Raw genomic sequence first — 25,524 nt, 5'->3', positions numbered from 1 at the left:
AAATATTAAAATCATGATGTATCTCGCTGCATTGCGCGAGTACGCTTCTAGTCTTATTAAGCAAATTTAGCAAAAGTCTTAAAGTCTTAAAATTATAAATGACCAAAATACCCTTTATACTCACTTTTTCACTTTTCACCCCCTCTCTCCTCACATACACTCACACCTCACATACACTCACCCTCTCACAACCCATTTTTTTAAATTATAATTTTAAATTTACACTTTATACCCCTATAATTAATTAATTAATTTATTTTACATCCTTTACTTTTAAATGTTTCATTTTAAACCTTTATCAAATTAACATACATAATCGTATATAAATTAAAACATGTTTAAAAAAATACATTTTCATTTTAACAAGTTACATAATTATAATCGTCTCGTTAATATCTTCGAAATGAGTTTAATATTGAATAGTTTTTGACTTAATTATATTATTATATATTATATATATTGTGAAAAAATATTTTTAATATTTACGATTTATACTTTTATAGTTTTTTATTTATATATATATATTTTGGGGTTAGGCTATCCAAATTGCACTGTATAATATGTTTTGTATTAATATGTTCTTGGGTTTTTTTTGAAATATATATATATATACATGTATTAATTCAACCTTAATATGAGTTTCTGGACAGGAAAAAAGGGTAAACAGTTGAAATTTCATTATAAAACCCATATTTTTTTGTCTTTTCATAGCTTATGATCTGTCAAATTTGTAGTTTTCTTTATTGGTTTTGAGTGTTTATCTTAAAACTCAAGTTTCTTGGTTTTTTGTTCTTGGTGTAAATCGAATACATTTGTGGAATCGTTTAAATATGTTGGATTTTAAATATATTGGATTTTAAACTGTCATGCAATTTTTTTCATCGATAGTCTGTAATTGGAACCATAACTCTTATTTATTCAAATTGTATTAATATGCAAAGACCAAGTGTAACCTATATCATCGTTAAATCTTATCTTATAAAACCAGTGGAACTTCAAAATCGTTAAAATTCATGGATCCCGCTGCATTGCGCAGGTACACAACTAGTATTGTATAATACAGTAAAAATAATGTGCGAACATTATCGCATTTAAATACAGTCGTGATTAAACATTTTGAAAAGTGGATTTTAAAAATATGTATTTAGAGAGAAACGGTTACATGTGTTACTTGAAGTATATCTGTTATTTAACAAATAAGCAAATACACGTTTACACGAGACCAGCGTCAACAAGCTGCGAAAGTATTTATTTATGTCAGTTAAAGGGTTTATGAAATGTTACAAAATCACCGTTCTCCTGCATCAACGCTCTATGGTGCCACCCTGGTAGGTACCACAATGTTATGATTAGTTACGTATGATTAAACGGCATGAAAAGAAGGATGTAGAAGAATACACAACTGGAGAGGATGACGAGCACCTAAAGCTATTAATAAAGTTCTGAAACAGACAGAAGAAGTGAAGAGTATGGGATAAGATTGGCAACATAGATACTTTACAAAKACAACACATGACGATCTTTAATGTTTTTTGTAACTCAATGAGCTGGTTTTGCCACTAACCGAGAAAATAGCTGCATTTGACGTAAGAATAGGGTTGGGTGGGACATTTAGGTTTTGTGGGACAATATCATAYACTGGAAAGATTATAAGACATGATTCATATGAACATCAGTGAGGGTCCGTAGTCTTATGCTCGTCCCCACATATAAAACAAACATATACACGGTACACAAACACACAAACAATGTTGTTTTTTTTTTTGTAAGGGTGTCCGGGCCAAAGCCCGACTAATTCCCGACAAATTTGGAGGCTAAACATGGCCCCACTTAAATGTCGCCAACACTCCCCTCCCAGGGCTCGAACTTAGGTTCATGACTATGCTATGCCCAAGTTTTTACCACTAGGCTGGAAGGTCTTTGACCACAAATAATGTTGTTACTGGTCATGTCGTAAACAAAATAACATGTTTGATACTTACTCCGTTCTGTAACAAGTGTCCACGTTTCTTATTTTAGTTTGTTACAAAATAAATGTCTATTTTAACAGTACTCATCTACTTTTTCATGTATGGCTTTAATTACGAGATGCAAAAAGTTTATCTTCTTATTATCGAGGGTAAATATGTCATTTAGTTGATTAAAATAATTACACATACCAAAACTGTATTGCTTTTATCGTGAACATTTTATTTTGAAACATATAAAGTATTTTTTTGGTTTTTTTTATCGAATACTAATAATTTGTTATATTCATATACAAAACTGAAAATGAATTAAGACCAAAGTAAATAAAAATACAATGGAATTTGATTTGATTCATATGTGAATAACACACATTCAAACAAGTTGAAAAAGGTTATAGAAATCCACTARCAATARTTGAAATTTTGATAAATATTGAGTAAATCGAAGGACAGTTTGGAATTTTGGATTTGATTTTTGACAGACTTATGATTTTTGCCAATTTAGACGACGCGGTCAATTGAGAAATGGAAACAAAAAACATAATGGTTTGGGCGACCTTTTCTTAATTGTGCCATAAAGTTGAATATATTACATGCAAACTAAACATAAGTAATATATGTGCATTTTTGGTGGTCGGTTCAATATAGAACGCTTGGAAAAACGTTCAAACCGYAGGCCAGACTGYAGTTTGACTATTTTTCAAATTGGACCGGACCATCAGACCATTCAAACCGYMAAAAACCGTYCGGTTTAACTTGGTTTGACCGGTTCAACGGTTTTTTTAAACACCAACCATTTTATAATTTTGGAACCGTAGAAATGAAAAATGTTAWTTTTGAAAAACCACAAGGACCAAATTTGTAATTTAATTCCTTTGAAATATCCATCTTATAAGCCCATTTATTARGCCCATTCAGGCCCACGATGACGTGGCAATATAAACTTTCCTAATCGGTGCCTTTGGTGAACTGACTACGCGTAGCTGAGATTTTAGGTCGGTGGGATCCACCGGAAAGCAAGTGTACAATTGTTTGGCACAGAAGTCTAGATTTGAGAGAAATCTGAATCCTGATCACCGGGCGCCGGAGTTCGTTCATCTTGAATTTAGGTTTCTTACCGATATCTCTGTCATTCGATTTCATTTCGGCAAAAAAAATTGGATGATTTTCCGTTACCGTCACTGGAAATCTCGAAATTGAGCCAAGGTATGTACAATTAGTTTCATTCTGAATTCAATAAATCTGGCGAACGTAGTGGGATTGAGAGCAAGGTCGTCGTTAAAGCCAGACCTCACAAACGAAGACGACGAGGATTTCCGGCCTTGGCGTCGCCGGCTATTATCGTCTGTGAAGATGAACGTTTCGTTTTCGTTCACGTGGTCCTCCGCCGTCCGTGCCTCTATCTTCCTTTTGCTTCTCGGTGTTTTTGCTTTTGCTTGTTTCTCTCTCCCTGTAGAAAAGGTTATGCCCCATTCTTAATTTTTGTTACCTGCTTGTACTGTTTTTGTACATTGTTTCGGGTTGAATTTAGAGAGATAGAAACCTTTTTCTCGCGAGGTTTTTGCTTGTTAAGAGAGGGTTTGGAGAATGAATTCGGTGAAATAGACATCAAATTATGTATGAGAGCTCAAATTCCACTTGAATTCCTAGAATATATGAAACTTTTACCTGTTCCTTTTTCTTCTCTATAAATTTTTTGGAAGAACAGTAATGAGAAGCAAATACCATGTATGTGTGTGCTGGCTTGCTGGGGGTGGGGGACAACTTTTGTCTGAGCACTGATCACTTTATCTTCATTCCATGTTTATTTGGGTTTGCCAAAAGTTTTTATTGAGTTTATGCTCTGTATTTGTCATCATTGCAGCTTATATCTTCACCTTATTTTGATGTTGGTATTGGTTTTATTCGATGTGTTTCTGCAGATTTTGAAGGACTTTTTGCTGTGGATTAAGACAGAGTTGGGTCCTTTGGGTCCACTTGTTCTGTAAGGCATTTTTTGTTTCCAATGTATCTTACTATTTAGACATTCTTTCGCAGTGAGTTCCATTCTATGAATTTATCARTTATCTTTCATATTAATTGTTCTAGTACGCTACCAATCAAATATTCTGTCTTATGTTCTCTTTCCCTTCTAATTTGTAGTGCTATTGCTTATATCCCTCTAACGGTATTTGCGGTTCCTGCCTCTGTGCTTACGGTGAGACTGAACTTATTTCTGCTCTTGATTCCTTTTGTAGATACATGAGTTAATCTCTCTATCTCTTTATAAATAACTAAAGAGTTTATCATATGTCCATGTTTTAAGGAAAATACAATGCTTGAGAGAACCAGTGAAGACAATGAGTGGATGTCCCTAGTGATGTACCAAAATATTTAATACATTTTGTATTTTTCTTAACATCTTCTAAATAAGGCAAGTTGTTGTCTAGATGTTAAATAATTAAAGGAAAGCTAATTCTAACCTTACACACAAACTCAATATTGTATCCATGATCAATACTTAGGGGAATGTCATACATGTCAATATCATGAACGAATGCGCCATCAAGCTTGCTAAAGTGTTGGTACTTCATTTAGATAGCCTTGAGATCCTGTTTCAAATCCAACAGAGATGCATCAATTGGCGGGTGTGGTTTCACGGGTCTTTCCAAACAATATATTAAGGGAATGAACATGGAAGACCATCTTTTTCCCTCGTGATGAAGATCTATTGGTTGATCTATGGAGTAAGCATGCCAGAGGGTGCAAATGCTTGGTCTATAAGTAGTATGTAAGAGTGTTAGTGTTGGCCAGCTAGTAAAAATTTATCTGTCAAATTATTGGAATGAACTTCAAAGCGGTTAGTATAGCAAACGTCTTTTGTAATGATTAGTGTGTCCATGATAAGAGTTATGATGTTACTCTGCAAGGTTGAGTTAGGAAACACTGCAATGATAAAAGAGACTATCACTACTGATAGCTATGGCTAGAACATCAATTTTGACTGCTGTAAGTAAATTAATGCAGGATGAGCTTGTTTAGCGACCATGTTGAGTTTCTAATGGAGTCCGTCCGTACGAGAAGGGTCAGCGTACTGTGACTCAAACCATTCAGGATTGACCATGTTTTAGGAGAATGAAAATTTCTGATTGTTGCGACTTTTGACAACTACTCCTTATATGTGAGTGTCTCAATGATGACTAGTAACAAACTATAGAGTGATGAGCACCTTCCTAGCAGTATAGGGATTGACTATTTGAGTGCATCAGTTAACTGTATTTTGCAATGTTCATATTTGTCATTCTGCATTTGGAAATGGTACTCCAGACCACACATGAATTATAAGTCATAGCTGATGTTTAGGTTCTAGTTCTTATCCTATTCRCTCTATGCACTTTCACCGTAACCTGTATATGTGTCCTTGTGTGTTTGTTTCTAACATATGCTTCAGCTTGGAGGGGGGTATCTCTTTGGATTGCCAGTGGGATTTGTTGCTGATTCAATTGGTGCGACTCTTGGTGCAACAGCTGCTTTYCTTGTTGGCAAAACGGTATTTTCCTTGAATGGTTGAACCCAACATTTGATAAGGATGCATATCTGCTTCATTKTAAGACGGACTCCCAATTTCTTATTTTTAAGCACTTCTGGAGGTGTGGAATGATATAATTTGCATTGCCATCCAAGCACTCTGCAAATTGGGTGTCCTTAAGAAAATCATAATCTTTTTTAAGCATATATTCCTTGGACAACTATATCTTATATCATTTTGTCATTTGCTCTTCTATATGCAGATAGGACGGTCTTATGTCATTTCTAAGTTAAGGAAATATCCCAAGTTCCAGGCCATTGCTATTGCAATACAAAGATCCGGCTTCAAGGTCTGATACATCTGCATGTTAAGCTAGCAAATTAATACAAACTACTTTTTCCCTCTGAAGTGCATACCACAGGTTTGGGATATCCTAAATGCGGAACCATATTTGACACCTGAGACATTATTTCTTTCATTCCTCTTTTATTACTTGAAGTGGATGCTTTGTTTATTATTTTTATTTCTTTTGTAGCATATGCCAAAGAAATTTTCATTTTTTTATTGTACTATTCATCAGAATTTCTTACATGAGCCATTTAATATAGTTATTTACTTCCAATTAGATGTCTAATGGTTCTTTCACCTTTTTTCCACAGATTGTTTTGTTGCTTCGCTTTGTTCCCTTGCTTCCATTTAACGTCTTGAATTACCTGTTGTCTGTTACCCCTGTTCGCTTGTGGGAGTATATGTTGGCCACTTGGCTAGGGATGATGGTATGCTMTCTCAAATTTTCAATTAATTTATTTCACGTATAATGTTCTCTTGTCAGCAACCACAATTCAATAGTCAATTCTGTGAGCAAAATTGAGTGAAAGCAAACCAAGCCAAACAAACCTAGTATATCCCACTTCCATCCCACCTGGAAGGTGGGGTTTGTGGAGGATAAGATATATTGACCTCTACTTCAAAGAGTAGAGTGGATGTTTCTGCGAATACCCCTGGCTTGTGAAAAGAGTGACAAATAGGGGCTGTTTGGTTGGTTTTCTATTAAGTCCCGTGTGGATTAATCTATTTCTAAAGATTGGAAAGGTGTTTGTTTGGGAGGCTTTTACATAGATGATGGAGCATGTCTTTTAATTGGGAAGGGCAGGTTTGGAAAAAAAAACTTGGCTTTCTGCATAAAGCTCCCCCCAGAAGCTTACTAGCAAGCTACTTTCTATATCATTAAGCCACTACCAAACAGTCATATATAGCTGACCGAATAAGCGCCGAGTCCCATTAAGATCATTAAACTGCYAACAAACATGCCCTTATGATAAGGTTTTGAAAAAACAGGTTAAGAGTAAGCAATAACATATAGCAAAATTGAGTGAACAAATTGTAATTATCATGTAATTAGCTCTTTTAATCTATATCTTTGTATGCTTGGGGGCTGTTTGGTTGATTTTTCATTAAGTTCTATATGGACAAAGTTGTCTATGTGGATTAATTTGTTTGTATAGATTGGGACAATTTTTGTTTGGGAGGGTTTTTCATGGATGCGAGGAGTATGTTTCTTAATTGGGAGCGGCAGGTTTGGAAAAAACGTGGCTTTCTGCATAAAGCTCCTCCAAAAGAAGCTTACTAAATAAGCCACTTTCTATATCATTAAGCCACTACCAAACAATCATTTRTAGCCTATGTWRTTAATTGCGGTGCTATTGCAGCGATATCTCGGATTGCGGGCCTTTGCAAAATATCGGTCGTCAAATTGCGGTAGCRCAATTAGCGGCGCAATTTACTGCAATTTTTGACTGATATTTAGTGTAAATTTTGTTCGATATTAACGCAATTTTTGRTGGGTTTGATTCTTATTTTCAGTCTTGGGCTTTCRATATTAATTAGCTTCTGTTAAGTTAGTCRAGGGCTTTTTTGGGCTTTTAAGAACTAGGYTTCTGTTAAGAGAGTGCTATAGGGATGATGATGATCACGTTGGAGATGAAGGGGGAGAATGGGAAGAGTGGGAAGCTAGCCTAAACGAAGCAGTGAACGTCTTMGATGATGTTGACTTAGATGTTGAACCTATTGCCTGTGATTAGCTTGTTTATGAACACTTTTCCTATTTTGCAAATGATATGTTTATGTAGGCATATTATATATATAATTATAYATAATTCTAAGAAATATTATATGAACCGCTATTTTTGGACCGCTGTACCACCGCTATTGCACCGCTATAACCRCTATTTCAAATACCGGTCCTGACCGCAATTTTGTATTTTCACYGCTATAACAACATAGTTTATAGTTGACATAATAAGCTGCGAGTCTCATTAAGCTCATTAAGGCGAAGTGAATGCTTTTATAAAATTGTGTGCATGTAATTGTAGATGGACTTTGTTGTGTTTTCTTGGTTTTCCGGTTGATGACTTTTTCTTTTTGCTGCTTACAGCCAATCACATTTGTGTTTGTGTATATTGGGACAACTCTCAAGGACCTTTCTGACGTTACACATGGATGGCACGAGATATCGAGAACTCGTTGGGTAAGACTAATAAGTCTATTGCTTTTGTGCAATATGTTAAACGGTTATATTGTGCGTAGGTGACATTTGATTTTTTTAAAAGTATATACYATTTATTTACAGCAAAACTCACACAGTCGCACACACACTCCTCACCTTYGATCTCCAATGAGGTTGGGATTTGCGGAGGGATGGCAAAAAGCCTTGCACCCTACATGAACCTGATACCTGACCCCGGTTCGACCGGGAATCCCCGAGTTGACYGGGATGGAGATGGGGAATTCCYGGGGGAATCCCCRAATTTATAAACCAGGGATATGGTCGGGGATGGGGATACCCTTCATCCTCGAGGACCTCGACCCCGACCTCGAGCCCAAGTATTACTTACACATTTCTATGTATATATCTATATTTATATACTAAGTATGATAATATAGTGAGAAACCCAATGAGTATATATAAATGTATAAATATAATCAATCTTTTATGATGAAAACTTGTAAAAAGTTTACATTATTAATTTGGTTGTTCATGGGAAACTTTTATTGATATAAAGACTTGATTTTATAGAACTTCAACTAGTAAATATTATAATTGATATATTTGTGTTTGACTTGATTTTATAGAACTTCAACTAGTAAATATTATAATTGATATATTTGTGTTTGACTTGATTTTATAGAACTTCAACTAGTAAATATTATAATTGATATATTTGTGTTTGACTTGATTTTATAGAACTTCAACTAGTAAATATTATAATTGATATATTTGTGTTTGAACTACGTTTTTTTTATGTATTCCTTATAGAAATGCAACAATTAAAATTTGGGTAATTAATATTTTTAGCATTATATGTTGTTTAAACATAAAATTCGTATTKATATACATAATATATATAAAAATATTACATAAAAAATTAAATTGTATAGACGGGGATAATCCCCGATTCCTATAATGTGTACAAACTAAATAAATTCAAGTTCAAGTAGCCAGGACCGGGTCGACATTTTATTATGAGTTACACACTTACATTCCATGATAAATCTATGTCACTCCTTGTTCATTTTATTATTAATAAGCCTATCCTGTAGTTATGCAATTACGGGTGCGTTTGGTACGCGTGACAAGACAGAACAAAAACTTGTTGTCATACGTATGGTATGACATTTAAACTGGGACACGAAAAGACCGAGGGACGTAAATTCATTTTTTTGGGTCMTAGGTGGAATAAARATTAGGTAGAGAAAGTCAAGCTCGGTAAATTACTAAACTACCCGTGTCAAAGGTGGAATAAAAATTAGGGAGAGGAGACTAGATCGGTAAATTACTAAACTAACCTTGTCAAATTAAAACAACCTTGGACAATTCTTTCACTTGCCTGTCTCGTTCTTTCCCATCCGCTTCAAGGATCGTGTTATAAATATACTTTTAGCTAGATGCTGARATATAACTCCAACTTAAATCTGTGATTAGAGTCATATCTGGTCTTACTTTTGTTATAAAGATGAAAAAGAAGTGAAAAGTTCATATAAAATCTGTTTCYCATATTTCTCTCTGATCAATTATTCTGTAAATGCAGATATTTATAGCTGTTGGGCTCATGGTATCAGGTAAATTTATATATTTTCCTCCATTCTTAGAGCATTTTCAACAGATTCTCTATAATTCCTCCAAAATGGAGAACTGAAGTTAAAATCTCAAAAAAGAAAAAGGTTGAATTCAACTCTAACAGTTCCTCCATTTTGAAGATTTCAACATTAATTATATGATTAAAGTATTCAATAGATTTAATATCCTAATGAACTTTGAAATAAACTTTATATAAAATGATAATATGTTCAACCAAATTGATTAGTTTTGGAGATTTTTATCTTGCTTCTTACTTTCTTTCTCCATTTTGAAGAAAGTTTTGGAGGATCTGGAGCAAAATAAATAAATTAAAAACTCTAAAATCTCCATTTTGGAGAATCTGTTGAATATGTTCTTAGAGCATCTCCAAAATTTGTCCAAAATGAAGAATAAAAATTCAAAMTCACCCAAAAGTTTTTGCGATCAACTCCGACAGCTAGTAATTAGATTACTAAAATATTCCATAAATTTATTAAAATATTATTTCTCTCTTTTAGACATTTAAATTCGAAGCTTTTTATTAGTGGGAATATGATAAAAAAGTCTCTCTCCCATAGTAATCATTTTAGAGAGTTTTCCAAATTTGGAGATTTCATATTTTCTCCGKTTTAAAGAATTTGTTGGAGCAAAAAAATCTGTTCAAGAATCTCGATTTTCTTCATTTTAGAGAATCTGTTGGATACACTCTTAGTTAGGATCCACATAAGAGCATCTCTAACAGATTTTTTCCAAAATCTCTAAAACAAAAATAAATTCAACTCCAACATATTCTCCATTTTGAAGATCACAACATTGATTATATTATTAAAATATTCCTTTCATCTAATAAAGTATTTTGTCTCTCTCTAAATATTTATTTTCAAAGTTCCCTRTTGGTGGAAATATATTAAATAATATATTTCTCTCATCGTAATCATTTTTAGGGTGTTTTCCATATTTAAAGTTTTTTACGTCCTCTCTCCCACTTTCTCCATTTTGGAGAATCTACTGGAGCAAAAAAATGCCCAAAATCTCTTTCTCTATTTTGGCAAATCTGTTGGAGATGCTTTAACATGTTCATGTCTGCTTCATTTAATGGAACCTCATGTTTCTCRAATACGACTGATCACATCCTCTGGTTAACATGATAATAGTGTTGATGATCGTTTACATCATTAGAGTTGCGAAAGCTTCTCTAGAAAAAGCATTGGCCGAGAACGGCGCGATAGACGGCATAGATTTAGATTCCCCCGGGCTACCAATTTTAGCCGATTCAGCACTCGGTCTCCATCAACCTCTGATATCCACAACTGCAGATGATCTTGTTTGATTTCACTCCACTTTCGTATAAACTCTTCCCCATCTAGAATAAGGTAAGCTAGGAAAAATCTGCCAAAAATATAGAAAAAAGAAAAGAAAAGAAAAGAAATACCCATCCTACCTACCTTGTTATTATAAACAAGAAATCGATGGAGGGATATCTTGTTGAATGTTGATCGTATCTGAAAATGCTCCATTTTCTCTAAGATTCATAGCTGACCTATCTTTTTCTTTGGATCGGCAATCGGGAAACGGGTATTTTAGATACCGTTGAAGGCTAATTACAATTTACACGCGATGATGGTATAGTATGCWGGCATGGTACATTTGGTTTGTAATTTATGAACATAATTCATGTTTATGTAATTTATTTATATTTCAACAGGCTGCATTTCAGTTCTGCGCAACAAGTGTTGGTCTTGTTAGGTAATCAATTCTTTGGGTTTTCGGTTTCTGTGACTAGGGATGGAGAAGGGGCGGGTAATGGGTGGGGAATACACTACTCATYGCTGCCCCTGTGCGATATTAATCCCTGATGGGTTTAGGAATCTCCACCGGGTACAAACAATGGTGACCGGGCCATGGGTTTTTGGTTGGGACGGGGACCAATTTGGACTTGGTCCGGGGCGATTTTTGGCAACTGGAAGGCATGGTAACYTGTTGGGTAAAGATGTATAAAAAGCCCGAATTGAAAGTCCRGTTCGAGCTAGACCTTAAAGCCYGTTTAGGCCGAACTTTTGGGGTGGCAACTGAGGCATGAAAACATGTTGGGTAAAGATGATTGAAAAAAGTCCAGTTCGAGCTASACCTTAAAGCTTGTTTAAGTCGAACTTTTGGCTAGGTTAGGTCTAGGCCTAATCCAAACTTTTGGGTCTAGGTCCAGTCGAAAATAGCCTGAAAAGGCTCCTTTTCAACCCTAAAACCCAACCTAGGTTRAGAAAAGCCTGAATTGTGTGTTTGACTTGGTTGTTTTGGAATTAACGATAACGATGAAATTACTAATTTTTTATTTTCTTTATTCAATTTACAAATGCATTTTTAGAAATGAAATAAAAGATAATCCAAAATATTAGTTTTTACTACATATTTTATAACCAAAATATATGGGAYGAAAGATTGTGTGAAAATAGGAGTTATGAGAAGCATAAAAAAAATATGAACTCCTGATCACTATTAATCTTACTCTACCTTATGAACTGTGCATTTGTGCTTATCACATGAATTGATTTGGTGCATCGAATTATTGCTGATTTTCAATTATGAATGATTTAAGAGTGAAGATCTCTTCTTAACATTGTCACTAGAAACCAACATAACATATGGTCCACATAAATAGTTCCATATCAACCTAGCACGTAATTTTAAATTGCAGTAACTCTGACATAATCTATTCGAGATGATTAGCGGGAGATCGACATGCGATTGGCAAAAAATCGGCCACATGATTAAAGAAAATGACACTTTTTTTTTCTTCTTCACACTTGTTTAAAAAGTATGTTTTTAAGTATATAATAATTATATATGATAAATGATTCACACACCCTCACAAGTTTGAACCCTTGATCTTTTAGAAAGCCAAATAACTTGTAGCAGGTATGCATATTTTAGGGGAAATTTAATTGTGCATCCATGTAGAGATGGCTAAAAATCAGTCTTGAGTAGGCCGGTCCCGGTTTTGATAAAAAGTTCTAGGACCCCGATCTAGGTCCGGTTGCCAGTCTCGTCTCCATCAAGCCGGTCTCAAATCTGGTATCGGGCCTAACTTGGTTTTCTTAAGAATACAATTCGTAAAATATTTTTATAAAAAAATGTTTATACCCATGTTTTACGATTAGGATATTTGAAATTCCGTATTGAAAATATGAGATTGAAAAACTTAAATAACCTTGAATTTTTTAAAGAACTTTTAAATGAATTTTTTTTTGTCTGAAAACCTTGTTAAAATCTTAAAAACTTGTATTATAATTCATAAAACGTAACTTTAAAAAAAATTGTGCCAAAACATAACCAGTCCCATAACGAGCATTGAAATCCCATAAAAAATATAACCAGTTTCGAACCGTTAGACCATAACTCGGCGGCCCAGTCGATACCGGATTGAATCTAATTTGACCCACTTTACATCCATGAAAATGTAGGGTTACGAGTGCACTAATAAACAAAGAGTTGTTTTTTCCCCAATAATTTAGGGGCAACTTTGTGGACGTTTTATCAAACTTTTTTATACAATTTGGGAGGTTTTTGGAAAGATTAATATTATGGGGGTGTTTTGTGAAAATATGTATACTTAGAGGACCCAAATCTCCTAAATCCCCAATATATCCACACAAGGAACATCCCGCATACGACTGCATCGGCATCACACCATATTCCCCCATTTCWGCTGATTTATTTCTGGGGATCTGATTTTGATCACCTTCTTTCTTTTACCTTCAATAAGTTTTCAGCTTCCATCATCACTCAATCTCCAACCGATCGAAACTATTCAATCATGGCCACTCCAGATGTCTTTTTGCAGGGCGAACATGATGTTTTCTCATCCGTTTCTCCGTTTGATTATGCCAAAGGTACCAAAACCCTAAGTTTGTCGTCGTTTCTTGATTGAGAGTCGAATAACTTTAATTATGTGTTTATTTTGATTTGAAGCTTCTTTTTTGCTGGTTTTTGGATTGAAAATTTGTGTATGTTTGCAGGCGATGCGAAATCCCGAGGATTTGCGATTGAGARAAAAATCGAATATCTTGAGAGCTTGAACGACAGAGTAATTTAAATTTATCTATTCCTTCTTYAACTTTTTTAGGAGTCGAAATTTGTACTTCTTATTGATTGTATAAAAAATACCGTACTTATTTATGATTGAATTGATATAGTGACTGACAAACCCTTATATACTGACAAATTGGGTTTGAATAGTTCTGGTTTTAGATTTATTGCGATCTTGCTGACTAGTTATTGAGGTTCGGTATGCTGAGTTACTTATTTATCCTATTTTGGAAGTTATATGATTGGATCTTGTTTGTGGYATTAAAGTTTGATGTTGTTGTGAAATAGTAAATTGCAGGCAAGTGACCTGAGCTTTARTCAGCCATTTCTTGTCATATGTATTGTAACTTACATTATGTGGGGGTTTCATGAATCCTGAACTATATTTGTGGGTGGGGGGTCATCGCTATAACTATTTCCAAAGTCCTTCTGTAAGTTTATGAGTAAAAGGGATCATCATCCTATACTTAATTTTCTTATATACATATGTATATTTTGTGTCTATCAACTCGTATGCAGCATATGAAGTTTGGGGACTGGAATAATCCTTTCTAACTTTTAGTAATTTTTATCTTTGTGTTTAGGATCACATGTAATGTAATTTTTGATTACTATATGATCACTCTGGTTGGTAGGAACATTTCTCCATTATGGTTTTTGAAATATTATGTGGTAACACACATCCATTTCTTCYCAGGTTAGCAACAGACGAGCACGTAGATGGATAAATGATCGTATACTCTTGGAGCTTGTACCTCGTTTGAGCGGAGATGAGATTAGAGGCTTGTTTGCTCCACCACCTTGGGGTAAGGCACACATACATACATATATATGCATGCATACATACACATATACATATACATACACATATATTTGAGTAATAGTGGCTTGTGTAGTTGTGTTTTCTTTTTTTATATGTACTAGAATAAAAGGCACATCCGTTGCACATGATAATGTATGAATGTTGTCATTTAAATAAATTAAAGTCGTTATTTTAATTGAGGTAGGTAAAAGTTAGTTTTTAGTGAAATGTATTAGTAGATAAATGGATGAATGCAATTCTATAAAGATGAGTCTATGCAAAATAGGACTTTCAAAATTTGCATAAATAGCAACAGAACACAATGAATTGAAGAGTTGTAACTTCAATTCTGTTACAGAGCTAACCAAAAGGACGTGAAAATTATCGGCKCAAATGTTTTTGTACTAAAATATTGATAGGATGAGGTTTGTTGTTATGGAAAGATATTCACCAAAACACTTCRTATGTACGATATCTATTTTTCTTTCTTTGGTTGGCGAAGTAAGATTTACCTCCATGTCATGCTCYTTATTTGCTATATCTGGATACATGATATGTTGTTAATTTGAGGCTCATTTTACAGGTGATGATGTACGACCGTCGCCATTTTGCATGACAAATTTGGGGGAGTGGGACAAATTTAGGAATATAGACATGGATAAAGAGGTTTTCCACTTCTCTTGTTTTGCCGGTCCTTCCGCTGATTATACTATAGTGAAGAAAATGATTTCCTATTCTCATGTTTTTACTGACACTATGCCAATATCCTGTTCATATATGAATTTAGGAGTTGTTTGGTTGGTTTTCCATCAAGTCCTGTATGGATAAAGTTGTCTGTGTGGATTAATCTGTCTATATAGTTTTGAGATTTTTTTTAATGTATGGAAGGAGGTTGTTTTTTAAGTGGGAGGGGCGGTATTGGAAAAAAACTTGGCTTTCTGCATAAAGCTCCCCCTAGAAAGCTTACGGAATAAGTCACTTTCTATATCATTAAGCCACTACCGAACAGTCATGTATAATTGACCGAATAAGCTGCATGTATAATTGACCGAATAAGCTGCGAGTCTCATTAAGCTGCTAACAAACAAACCCTTACTTTGCCTCCCGTTTTCCCTATGGCCTTTGATTTGGTAGGTTGGCTTGAAGGAAGTTCATATTATTGCAAAACGAGAATAATATCTTATTATCTTTATTTTTGCTCTTATTTAGTTTCTTTCTTTCTAATATGGACCTTGCCTTCTTCATGATGTAAATATGCTTCAGCCTTCAAAGTTTTTGTTCTCTTTGGTAGGCTGGTGCAATTGAGGCCCTTAAAGGTTCTTCATCCCAGAAGAAAAGTTGTGGGGATGTCGATAAGATTGCCGCCTTGACTGCATGGCACAGGGTGGATTGCAGAACTAGAGATGCATTCCGCCGAAGCTTCCTTCCTGAACTTGTTCATGGTTATGAGGTATTTTACACCTTTACCATGTTATACAAAAAAGTTGACTTTTCAATGAACTTTTCCGCTTGTAAAATGGTTATGCTTATTTTTTCGTGGATATTATCGTATTTTCACACACTTGTCACAAGCCGAGCGTCGTTGTGGAAACTACCGCTCTACCCTTTAAGGTAGAGCTACATCTTCCTTTCGAGGCCAGGTCTGCCTACCCCCCCCAAAACAACAAAAAAAGGACCACCTCTGGATGAGTATCCGATTATTTTCGAATGTAATGTCTTAAATGCCTTCTAATCATGACAAATTAAGGTACYGTTTGGTTTGTAGGGTTGAATAGGATTTGGAATTCAATTCCATTTCTAAATRCCATGTTTGGTTTGAAGGATTTCTTGCATTTGAAATCCCACAAACTTGGTATTTAGAAATCCCATGAGAGGTTGTTGGTATTTCGCCGGATTTCGTAGGATTTGTGTGTAATAGTGTTTTAAAATATGTTGAAAAACATTTGTCWTCTAATAATCAATTAATAAAAGGGTAATTTAATTAATTYTATAATCATTTATATTYTATTTTTATAAAAAATGGAATTTAGTTCYATTCCAAATCCTACAAACCAAAYAGACCAATGATTCCAAATCCAAATCCTCAAAACCATTCCATCAAACCAAACCCCCCGTAGGAGAATCATGGAGACCCATTGATGTTTTTTTCTTTATGTAATGACGACAATGGCTAGTATATAATTTTAAGTGCAAAAACTTCCAAGAACGAAAATGTCGTGAGTTCATGTTACACATCCCATGGGATGAGGTGAGGTCTTTACGAAAACAACCACTTTACTCTAGGTAGAGGTCAAGATTGCATGCACCCCACTCCTGGACCCCACCTCTGGGTAGGACATACCGGGCTTGTTTGGTTTATAATATATTATATACATGGGATGGAAGGAGTAGGATCTTACCAAAAAGAACACATTTTTGACGAGTTTTTCTTGACRTTTATCTTTTTTCTTGTTCTCCACTTAACCTAGCAATTATGTATTGGTTTCAGGAGAGCATTCGGGCCTTTGTCTCAGAGGCAGCAGGCAAGGAGGTTCTTGTGTTGTATGTCCAAGACTCTTTCCATAGGTTGTTACTTCATGGTGTTTGCGAGGTAATATTTAAATCTATTTCAKATTTGTTTCATTAAGAATATGGTTTCGGTATCAATCTTGATTTTGGATGTTTTTTAAGGGTATGTTTGGTAGGCAAGGCTGGACATAATAGAATAAAAACTTGTTGTCTCTAACATGACAATTAGACTGGGACAACAAAGTGACAAAAATGCTGGTTTTTGTCCTACCCAAAAATAGGAAGATAGACAAGATAGTTRAATTACTAAACTACCCATGTCAAAATAAAATTTTAAAAAACCTACTGCTTTCACCTGCCTACCTAGGGTGTAAACGAGCCGAACCGAACCAATTAGCAGGTTATTCGAGCTCGGCATGAAAAATTAATATGAGAGCTCGATTAACTTTTTCAAAGTCGGGCTCGAGTTCGAGCKCAAGTGTTTTTCCAATCTTTGAGCTCGAGCTTGATATCTTTTAACTYGTTTTTTGCTCGAGTTCGATGATTTTTATATTTTAATTATATAATTTGTAAACATGTAAATATGTTTGACTMAAAAAATGTAGTCGAATAACTCGGCTCGGCTCGTAAAGTTTAATCGAGCTTTTGAATGAGTTGAGTCAAACATTGGTGTTAGGGARCTCGACTCGTTAAGTTAAGCGAGCTTTATTTTTGTTAGAAATCAACTCGAGCTCGCAAGTTACTCGAGTAGCTTGTTAAAGCTCAACTCGTTTACACCCCTAYGCCWACCTCCCTCTCATCAGTTCCTTCTCGTCCTGTCTAGTCTTGTCCGTGTAMCAAACGCACCCTAAACGTTGACATGAAAAATGAAGTATTGTGATCTAGTTTTWGAACGATAAAACAATAAATCCGTTAACGTTGACAGTTCTACAACTTGGTCTCAATAACGGAGTCAGAAACRAAAGGGACAAAGGTTTCGAAAATGACAAAGATCAAGAAGAAGAAAAYGGGCAATAACGAGCTCCCAACCATCACACTTTGCCAGTTTCTGAGAATGGCGAAAGACGGGTTCTGGTAGACGCATTGGACCATCCGATCGTTTATCCATGTAAATAGCACAAGTTTGTTGTACCGTCTAATTGTTATCCAGATGTAACTTATTTATGTTCCGAACTAAACGAACCCAGTATATCASACACACAGATTTCGGGTTTGTTTTTTGAATAAATTGTGTGTAGCTGGTAATATGGAGGAAGTGCCAAAGGTCTTTGGTGGTTAAGCTTCACTTCAAATGGTGAAGTCCCCTTTGGGGACTTCAGGTCTTTGGATCAAATTATGTTCCATTTGTTTACTTAGTTTATTTATCAAAGTCCAAAGATATGTAATTTTTTTTAATTGTTATAATTATAGAAACATTTGATTTCATATATTTTGTTTTTTTTTTATATACGACAAATACAACAAATAAATTCACACCCCCTCCTCATCTTTGATGGAGTTTGAACCCCTAATCTCTTAGAAAGTCAAAGACTACAATACTGTTAGGCCAAAGACTCTTTGGTTATATTTTGCATTTGTTAGATGTGTATTTTAGATGTTTGAAATGTACTAAATATTTTACTCCAATTGTGTACAAGTCAAAAGGGTGTAATATTTAAATCAAAATGCATAACACAAGTTTGTTCTGGTTTTTAGGGTTGGGTTTACGTGAGATCARTCTGTTTTCGTGAGATCYATRAGACYACYTTTTTTAYATTTGAAACTTCACARCAAAATAYTGTGAAGGTAAAAAAAARRMSRAMCYTYMMMRSWAAAAMMMYWWKRARGKTWMCYTTMMMAYGTTTTGCTGTGAAACTTCAAGTGTAAAAAATTGGYCTCACGAAAAYGGGTTGGTCYCGCATGATYCTAAGTCTTGGCTTCTATTTGCAATAATATTATAATTTATTCTACAATTAAGGGTTRGGTTAYGRTGAAAAGAGAAGTTATGATGAAAATCATAAAAATAGATCATCATCTTGGTTCAATCTAATSTGATGTCAACACCAATGAGACGTGATTCTTTTCTAATTTCTAAACACAAGAATGGACCAAATTGTTATAAATTTTTGTTTGACCTGCTGAAGTTAAACAAATCAGAAGTAAAAGGCCCTTTATGTAATTTACTGATTCTTTTCTACATTCAGTACAAATTGCCAGAAGGGAAGAAACTACACGGAAACTAAAACGCTGACTGGCCTGAGAGTGGTTGTCTTCCCGCAAACCCTGAGGAGCTCTGTGAGAAAATGGCGAAGAAGCTCGTCAAATACTCCGTTGTAAGTTCCTTATCTCATCTCTCCCGCCATTTTCACGCACCTGCCWAGCACACACAAGGATTCGTATAGTATATGAGCTGTAAATTGCTTTTATCAACCGAATAGCTATAGATATAGTAAATCCGGTGCGTTTTTCTTTGGTAAACAGGTGGATGCATTTACCGACACGGCGTTTAAAGGAAATCCGGCAGCCGTGTGTTGGTTAGGGGACATAGAGAGAGATGATAAGTGGTTGCAGTTAGTTGCGACTGAGTTCAATATTTCAGAGACTTGTTACTTGACTCCGGTCGTTGATCACGGTTTAGAGAACCCTAGATTTCATCTCAGATGGTTCACCCCCGTCGCTGAGGTTATTACTTTACAGTTTCGATTTCTATATTTATGATATAATCTTCCTTTATATGTTCATTTAGGTTATCATTTGCTCATTTCTATATATGATACGGTCTTCCTTTATATGTTCATTTAGGTTATCATTTGCTCATTTCTATATACGATCTTCCTTTATGTGTTCACAAAATTTATGTGTTTGATTAAATCGTGTTGTTTTGCCTAAATGAGTCTCATTATAATGGAAATTATTTCAAAAAATGGACTCTAATAGTGAACAAGAGATTCTGGCACCTTCGAAAACTAGAATGCACTTGTTTGAATATTGAGATAAAGGAAATATATGAGAGTTACCAACTAATTATCCATGAATTGGCATGCTTGATGCTACATTTTGTTGGGTATGGCATATCTTCGTTTCATCTGTTGGAGTCTGGCATTGCTAGACTTGGACATTTTCTTTTCAATATATGTTGGAACTTGGAATCCCATTTTCTCCTCAAAGGCTCTTTTGGAGAGTAATCTATTGGGTTGCACGTATTCTCACATGGTATCAAAGCCAAGGTCTACCATTTTAGGGACTTGACACTCTGGCGAAATCTGTCCTTGAGTACCCTCTTCTTGACACTAATATGTGCCCGTCTAGCCAACACGAGACTCCTTCATTGGAGGGGGCGTGTTAGAGTCTCACATTCGCTAGACGTGGACTAGTTCTTTATATATGTTGGAATCTCCATTCTCTACTGTCTCCTCAAAGGCTCTTTTGCATAATTTTTTGATGGGATTCCATGTTGGCTAGACATCGACAGTTTCTCTTCAACATATGTTGGAATCCTTTCTCTCCTCAAGGCCTCTTTTCAAGAGTAATCTAATGGGGTTCTGCATGTTCTCCCAGACCATCAAAAGACGATGGCAGATTATTAAATAAATGGTTTCTTGGAGATTGTATTCATTTGATACAGACATATTTATATTAATCTTAATTTGTTCTATTCTGCTGATAGGTTGAACTTTGTGGTCATGCAACATTAGCAGCCTCCCACTTCCTTTTCCAATCCGGCTTGGTGAACTCTAACGCAATTGAATTTTCAACTCTTTCTGGAATTTTGACAGCCCAAAAAGTTCCTGATAGCAGGATTAAGGATTCATCACCATCTGGCAGTGAAAATGGTGAAGCTCAAGACAGCTTCTACATAGAATTGAATTTCCCTGTTGTGCCCGTTTCAGATTTCAATGATCTCAAATTTTCAGCAGTTTCTGAAATACTAAACGGTGTTTCTATTGTTGATGTAAAGAAGATGGCATCTGATGACATCCTTGTATGCTTTGAAATTGCCCTTAGATTCACATATTTGTATAAAGGATTGTGATCAAAGTTGGTGAAAGTTGATTTTGTTTTTCTTGATTTCCTGCAGGTGGTACTTCCATCAGGAAAGGAAGTTGCAGAATTCAAGCCACAGATAGATAAGATCAAAAAATCCCCGGGAAGAGGGATAGTAATTACAGGACTTGTGCAAAATGGGTCAGGGTTTGACTTTTATAGTCGATTCTTCTGTCCAAAATATGGAATTGATGAGGTGATTATATTGAAATAGCATTTTTTCCTCTGCCACTTTTGCTAATCTGGGATTCATTCTTAGAATGTGGTTAGTAGGATAATTGTGACCTTCACCATATTTTTTCTTTTTCTTTTAGGATCCTGTTTGCGGGAGCGCACATTGCGCCTTAGCAGCCTATTGGCACGAGAAGTTGGGGAAATGTGATTTTGTTGCATATCAAGTATCCTCTCTCTCTCTCTGTGCATATATATCCTTCTGTGACCCTCGCACACACACACGACCACGATGCATTCTATTCACAGTACCTATTGCTCGTTGGCACACACTGTAACATGTAGGTTGCTCGCTTGTTTCTTTTTAGTTTTGTTTTGCAAGTCGGGGCTTTTCAACAGAGGCGGATATAGGACACAAAATAATTAACATAATATAAAATAAAACAGAAAATATTTAGAAAAGTACAGTTTAATATAAAAAATGACATACAAATGGTTTTATTTTTGCAGCACCCAATTGGTTTTATCCTTCTTTTTTTCCTTCATTTCTGCTGTTGTTACCAAAAAATTAACAAAAAGAGTCGAGGGAATTCAAACTTCCAACCTTTTTTTGCCACATGCAATGACATTACCGGGTAAACTGCCACCACTTTTTGTTAGGGGAGCACACATCAAGCACCCCCTAGGCTATTACTGTATTCGCCTCTGGTTTTAACAACCTCTCTATCCCAAGACCCTACCTCTATATGGGATTTATTAGGGCGTGTTTGTTAGTAGCTTAATAGGCTTAATGGGACTTGGCTTATTTGGTCAACTATACATGACTCTTTGGTAGTGTCTTAATGATATAGAAAGTGGCTTATTCAGTAAGCTTCTGGGGGGAGCTTTATGTAGAAAGCCAAAATAATTCCAAACCTACCATTCCCAATTAAAAAACAGGCTCCTTCCATCTATGAGAAAACCTTCCCAAATACAGACTTTCCCAATCTATACAGACAATCAATCCACACAAACAACCTTATCCATACAAGACTTAATGGAAAACCAACCAAACAATCCCTACTGTGTCTATTTGGTTCAGTTTGGTATGCTATTCTCTTATGCTTGTTTATGTGTTTTTTCTCTACTCAGGCATCACCTAGAAGTGGCACCTTACATCTCCATCTGGATACGAAGAACCAAAGAGTGCTTCTTCGAGGTAAGGCCACCACAGTCATGGAAGGGTCTATTTTGGTCTAAGATTCATGATATAATCATATTGCATATTGGATCCAATTGAAACTATCTTCTAATTTGCAATAAATATCCCTTCGAAAATTGAAATTTCAAGATGCATGAAATTTCATGATCTTATGAATTTGTTGTTGTATTATGAAACTGAACATTTGCTAGTTAAACCCAATTCATGAACCTTTTGCCTTTTCTTTTCTATAAATCTTAAAATGGTTAGGATTGACCTAAAACCTAGGAGTTTGAATTGCCGGAATCAACTAGTTGGCAACCCCCAGCCGGCCTGTACCAATAGCATAATCAGGTACACGCCGGTCCTTTAGGTGGCTGACTTAAGAGCCCTTAGAGTCTACACGGAGCCCAATCCCCAAAAGAGTTGGGACTCCCACACTGTAGCGATTAGATTCGAACCCTTGTTCGTCTGTGCTAGTATACCACCCAGAGACCATCTATGCTACGCTCTGATGTGTAATTGATATGCTTAAGCCTTGTTTACTTAGAGATCTCCAACAGATTCTCATTTTAGAGATTATAACATCAATTATATTTTTAAATATATTCATCACATCTAATTAAGTATTGTTTCTCTCTTCTAGACATTTAACTTCAAACACTTTTATTGGGGGGAACAATAAAATTAAATTTCTCACTCTTAAGTAATCATATTTAGGGAATTCTTCATATTTGGAGAAAATTTTCTTCTCTCCTACTTTTCCATTTTGGAGAAGGTTATGGAGAACCTGTTGCAGCAAAAAAAATCTAAAATCTCCATTTTCTCCATTTGGGGAAGCCATTGGAGATGCTCTTACTAACTACTAACTTGGTCAACACTGCTGACTCGGTCAACACTGCTGACTCGGTCAACAGTCACAAATCTATTTGAAGATGCATATGTGAATCGACTTTATAGATTATTCATATCATTTTACATGTTGATCTTCAAATAGAATTTTTTTCAATGATTCACGTATGGACCTTCTCTTTTCACCTTCAGCCACATATATCATTCATTGAATCCAAAGAGAGTGAGACCTTAACATTCAGAAATTGCGAACGAAATTACCAGTTACAACAAAGAGGAATTTAATCCATAAAACATGACAACAAAAAAGTAGTTAGTCGATGCTAGTCAATTAATCCTCAAATGGGTATTGCTCATACCTAATAGCACAATCATGAAGCATGGCTCTGGCACCGATCCTATTAATGCAAGCATCTAACATGTCAACTTCGGCTGCTTCCAAACACGTTTTGCAATCCGTACCCGTAAGACTTTGATTACAGAAAGCATGACCGTAGGCAAAAGCATTAGGGTACGGAGAGATATTGTGGTAGTCGTGATGACCTTGTTCAGAAGGGGTAACCCTTTTTAGTTCATCAAGAACGTATGCTAGACTTATGGTAAACGGATCACCTCTTGTGTAAATTCCTGAATTGCAAAGGACGCTGATGACGTTGGTGTCCGGAGCAGTTTGTACGACTTTGAATATAACGAATAACCCGATTAGCGATTGAGCGATGATCGATGKCTTCATCATGAGAAAACCTGTAGTTTATTTGCTGGTTTATCTTCCAGTTGGTTTCAAATGGATATGTTATCTATTGGTTTCTCCAAATTTGACAATGTCACCTTGCCTCCTTTTTGTCCCTTTTGGTTGTCTTATGTGTACAGCTGACTGTACCTTTTGTTCTGATTATTAACATCTTGTGGTTGTGGGACAACATGACTTATTGTCATTTTCCTAAGAAACCCTTTGTAACAATAACTTCCACGATAGTCTTAAGTTGGATCTGAAGTTATTGGGTCAGCCCGTTGCTTTGGCTTTTACTGAATACCTCATCTATCAGACGCTTAGTGTGGACAAAACGGACAATATTTAGTATGGTTAGTCTGAGAGATGTTGAAACTGGTTTGTTGTGAAATTAAGAACTGATTGAGGTATAGAAAGATGTGGTACAATATCTTATCTGTCTCGGGTTTGACTCCAGACAGACACACCATTTAGAAGGTGGGGAAAGACCCATACTGAGAACCGAAATCTCAAGAAAAAAAAATAGAAATTTTCTCTTTATTTACCTTAGGTACCATCTTTTTGGCCTTTTACTCCCAATTGCTGCCGTCTTCGAGAGTTACTRATGATAAATATACTCGTATACAAGTAAAATAAATACCAAGAATAGTATAATGTGCTATTCGATCAACTAAAATAGTAAAAACAACAAGAAAGAAAACCGTTGTGGTTGGGATGGGTTATTCGACTTTGAAGTATTTTTTTAAATTGTATTTCAATACTAGATTTTAAAATTGAAAATTATAAAAGCATATAGAACATTTTTGTGTGGAAAAGACATAATAGAAAACCCAGCCAGGGCTGGGGACCGGATTTGGGACCAATGCGATAGAGCTGGACCCACCTGGCCTAGATTGGTTCTAGGATTTTTTGATCGGGACCAACTGGCCCAGTTTTGAAAGTACCAATTTGAAACCAGCTCGGCTTGTAATCGATTTTTGACCATCTCTACTCCCAGATGCCAGCGGTGTGCATTGAAATTTCAAATAGTAACAAGCAATACTTGCTCTGATACAGCCAGAAAGTTTTGTATATTTAAGGTCAAAAAGTTCTTTTTTAATGCATTCGACAAGTATGTATGCAGACGCTTTCACCATTTTACATGTTATATATATATATATATATATATATATATATATATATATATATATATATATATACTTGGGACTACGTGAGACCAGCCTGTTTTCATGAGACCCGTGAGACTAGCTTTTTACACTTGAAACTTTACAACAAAATGCAGTGAAGGTAACCTTCATAGTGTTTTTGTTGTGAAGTTTCAAGTGTAAAAATGTGGTCTCACGGGTCTCACGAAAACAACATGGTCTCAAGTGAACCCAACCCTATATATATATATATATATATATATGTGATTTACGAGAATGCGAGAACAACCCAATAACCACATATTGTGATAAAAAATAAAATTAAAAGATTTCTAAAACTAAAATTGAAATTTAAAAAGATTCAGAAAATATTAAAATTAAAAGGGTAATAATGGAAATGATATCATAAAATCTTTTAATACGATTACACGATCATGA

At 35.3% G+C, this 25,524-nt stretch overlaps 3 protein-coding genes across 7 annotated transcripts; 2 read left to right on the top strand and 1 right to left on the bottom strand.

Moving 5' to 3' along the window:
* The first annotated feature begins 2,936 nt into the window (after nucleotides 1-2,936).
* On the top strand, nucleotides 2,937-11,322 carry LOC112512551 (TVP38/TMEM64 family membrane protein slr0305). Of its 3 annotated transcripts, none has more exons than XM_025118574.1 (10): nucleotides 2,937-3,173; nucleotides 3,256-3,428; nucleotides 3,890-3,951; nucleotides 4,110-4,164; nucleotides 5,398-5,496; nucleotides 5,738-5,824; nucleotides 6,135-6,251; nucleotides 7,910-8,002; nucleotides 9,564-9,594; nucleotides 10,747-11,322. In XM_025118574.1, the coding sequence occupies exons 2-10, from the start codon at nucleotides 3,321-3,323 to the stop codon at nucleotides 10,920-10,922; spliced, it is 828 nt and encodes a 275-aa protein (XP_024974342.1). In that variant the 5' UTR covers nucleotides 2,937-3,173; nucleotides 3,256-3,320; the 3' UTR covers nucleotides 10,923-11,322. The 3 variants fall into 3 exon arrangements, with proteins under 3 accessions (XP_024974342.1, XP_024974340.1, XP_024974339.1); XM_025118572.1 differs by having other exon boundaries at nucleotides 3,252-3,428; XM_025118571.1 differs by having other exon boundaries at nucleotides 2,937-3,428.
* A 1,926-nt stretch (nucleotides 11,323-13,248) lies between these two features.
* On the top strand, nucleotides 13,249-22,642 carry LOC112513444 (uncharacterized isomerase BH0283-like). 3 transcript variants are annotated; one of them, XM_025119715.1, is made up of 11 exons: nucleotides 13,249-13,479; nucleotides 13,606-13,673; nucleotides 14,373-14,481; nucleotides 15,061-15,143; nucleotides 15,769-15,927; nucleotides 16,966-17,067; nucleotides 19,446-19,646; nucleotides 20,632-20,946; nucleotides 21,043-21,204; nucleotides 21,323-21,406; nucleotides 22,311-22,642. In XM_025119715.1, exons 1-11 carry the CDS (start codon nucleotides 13,404-13,406, stop codon nucleotides 22,416-22,418), a joined length of 1,467 nt encoding a protein of 488 aa, XP_024975483.1. In that variant the 5' UTR covers nucleotides 13,249-13,403; the 3' UTR covers nucleotides 22,419-22,642. The 3 variants fall into 3 exon arrangements, with proteins under 3 accessions (XP_024975483.1, XP_024975481.1, XP_024975480.1); XM_025119713.1 differs by lacking the exons at nucleotides 19,446-19,646; nucleotides 20,632-20,946; nucleotides 21,043-21,204; nucleotides 21,323-21,406; nucleotides 22,311-22,642 and adding an exon at nucleotides 17,911-18,232 and having other exon boundaries at nucleotides 13,250-13,479; XM_025119712.1 differs by lacking the exons at nucleotides 13,249-13,479; nucleotides 13,606-13,673; nucleotides 14,373-14,481; ... (1 more) ...; nucleotides 15,769-15,927; nucleotides 16,966-17,067 and adding an exon at nucleotides 19,040-19,297.
* Nucleotides 19,277-24,016, bottom strand: LOC112513445 (antifungal protein ginkbilobin-2-like). The gene is made up of 2 exons (XM_025119716.1): nucleotides 23,571-24,016; nucleotides 19,277-19,337 (listed from the first exon to the last, which is right to left on the bottom strand). The coding sequence occupies exons 1-2, from the start codon at nucleotides 23,945-23,947 to the stop codon at nucleotides 19,307-19,309; spliced, it is 408 nt and encodes a 135-aa protein (XP_024975484.1). The 5' UTR covers nucleotides 23,948-24,016; the 3' UTR covers nucleotides 19,277-19,306.
* Between the last annotated feature and the right edge of the window lie 1,508 nt (nucleotides 24,017-25,524).

The sequence above is a fragment of the Cynara cardunculus genome, assembly GCF_001531365.2.
Source record: "Cynara cardunculus var. scolymus isolate 2C chromosome LG 5, CcrdV1, whole genome shotgun sequence".
In the NCBI taxonomy this organism is placed as follows: Eukaryota; Viridiplantae; Streptophyta; class Magnoliopsida; order Asterales; family Asteraceae; genus Cynara; species Cynara cardunculus.
This window is presented reverse-complemented; position numbering and strand designations above follow the sequence as displayed.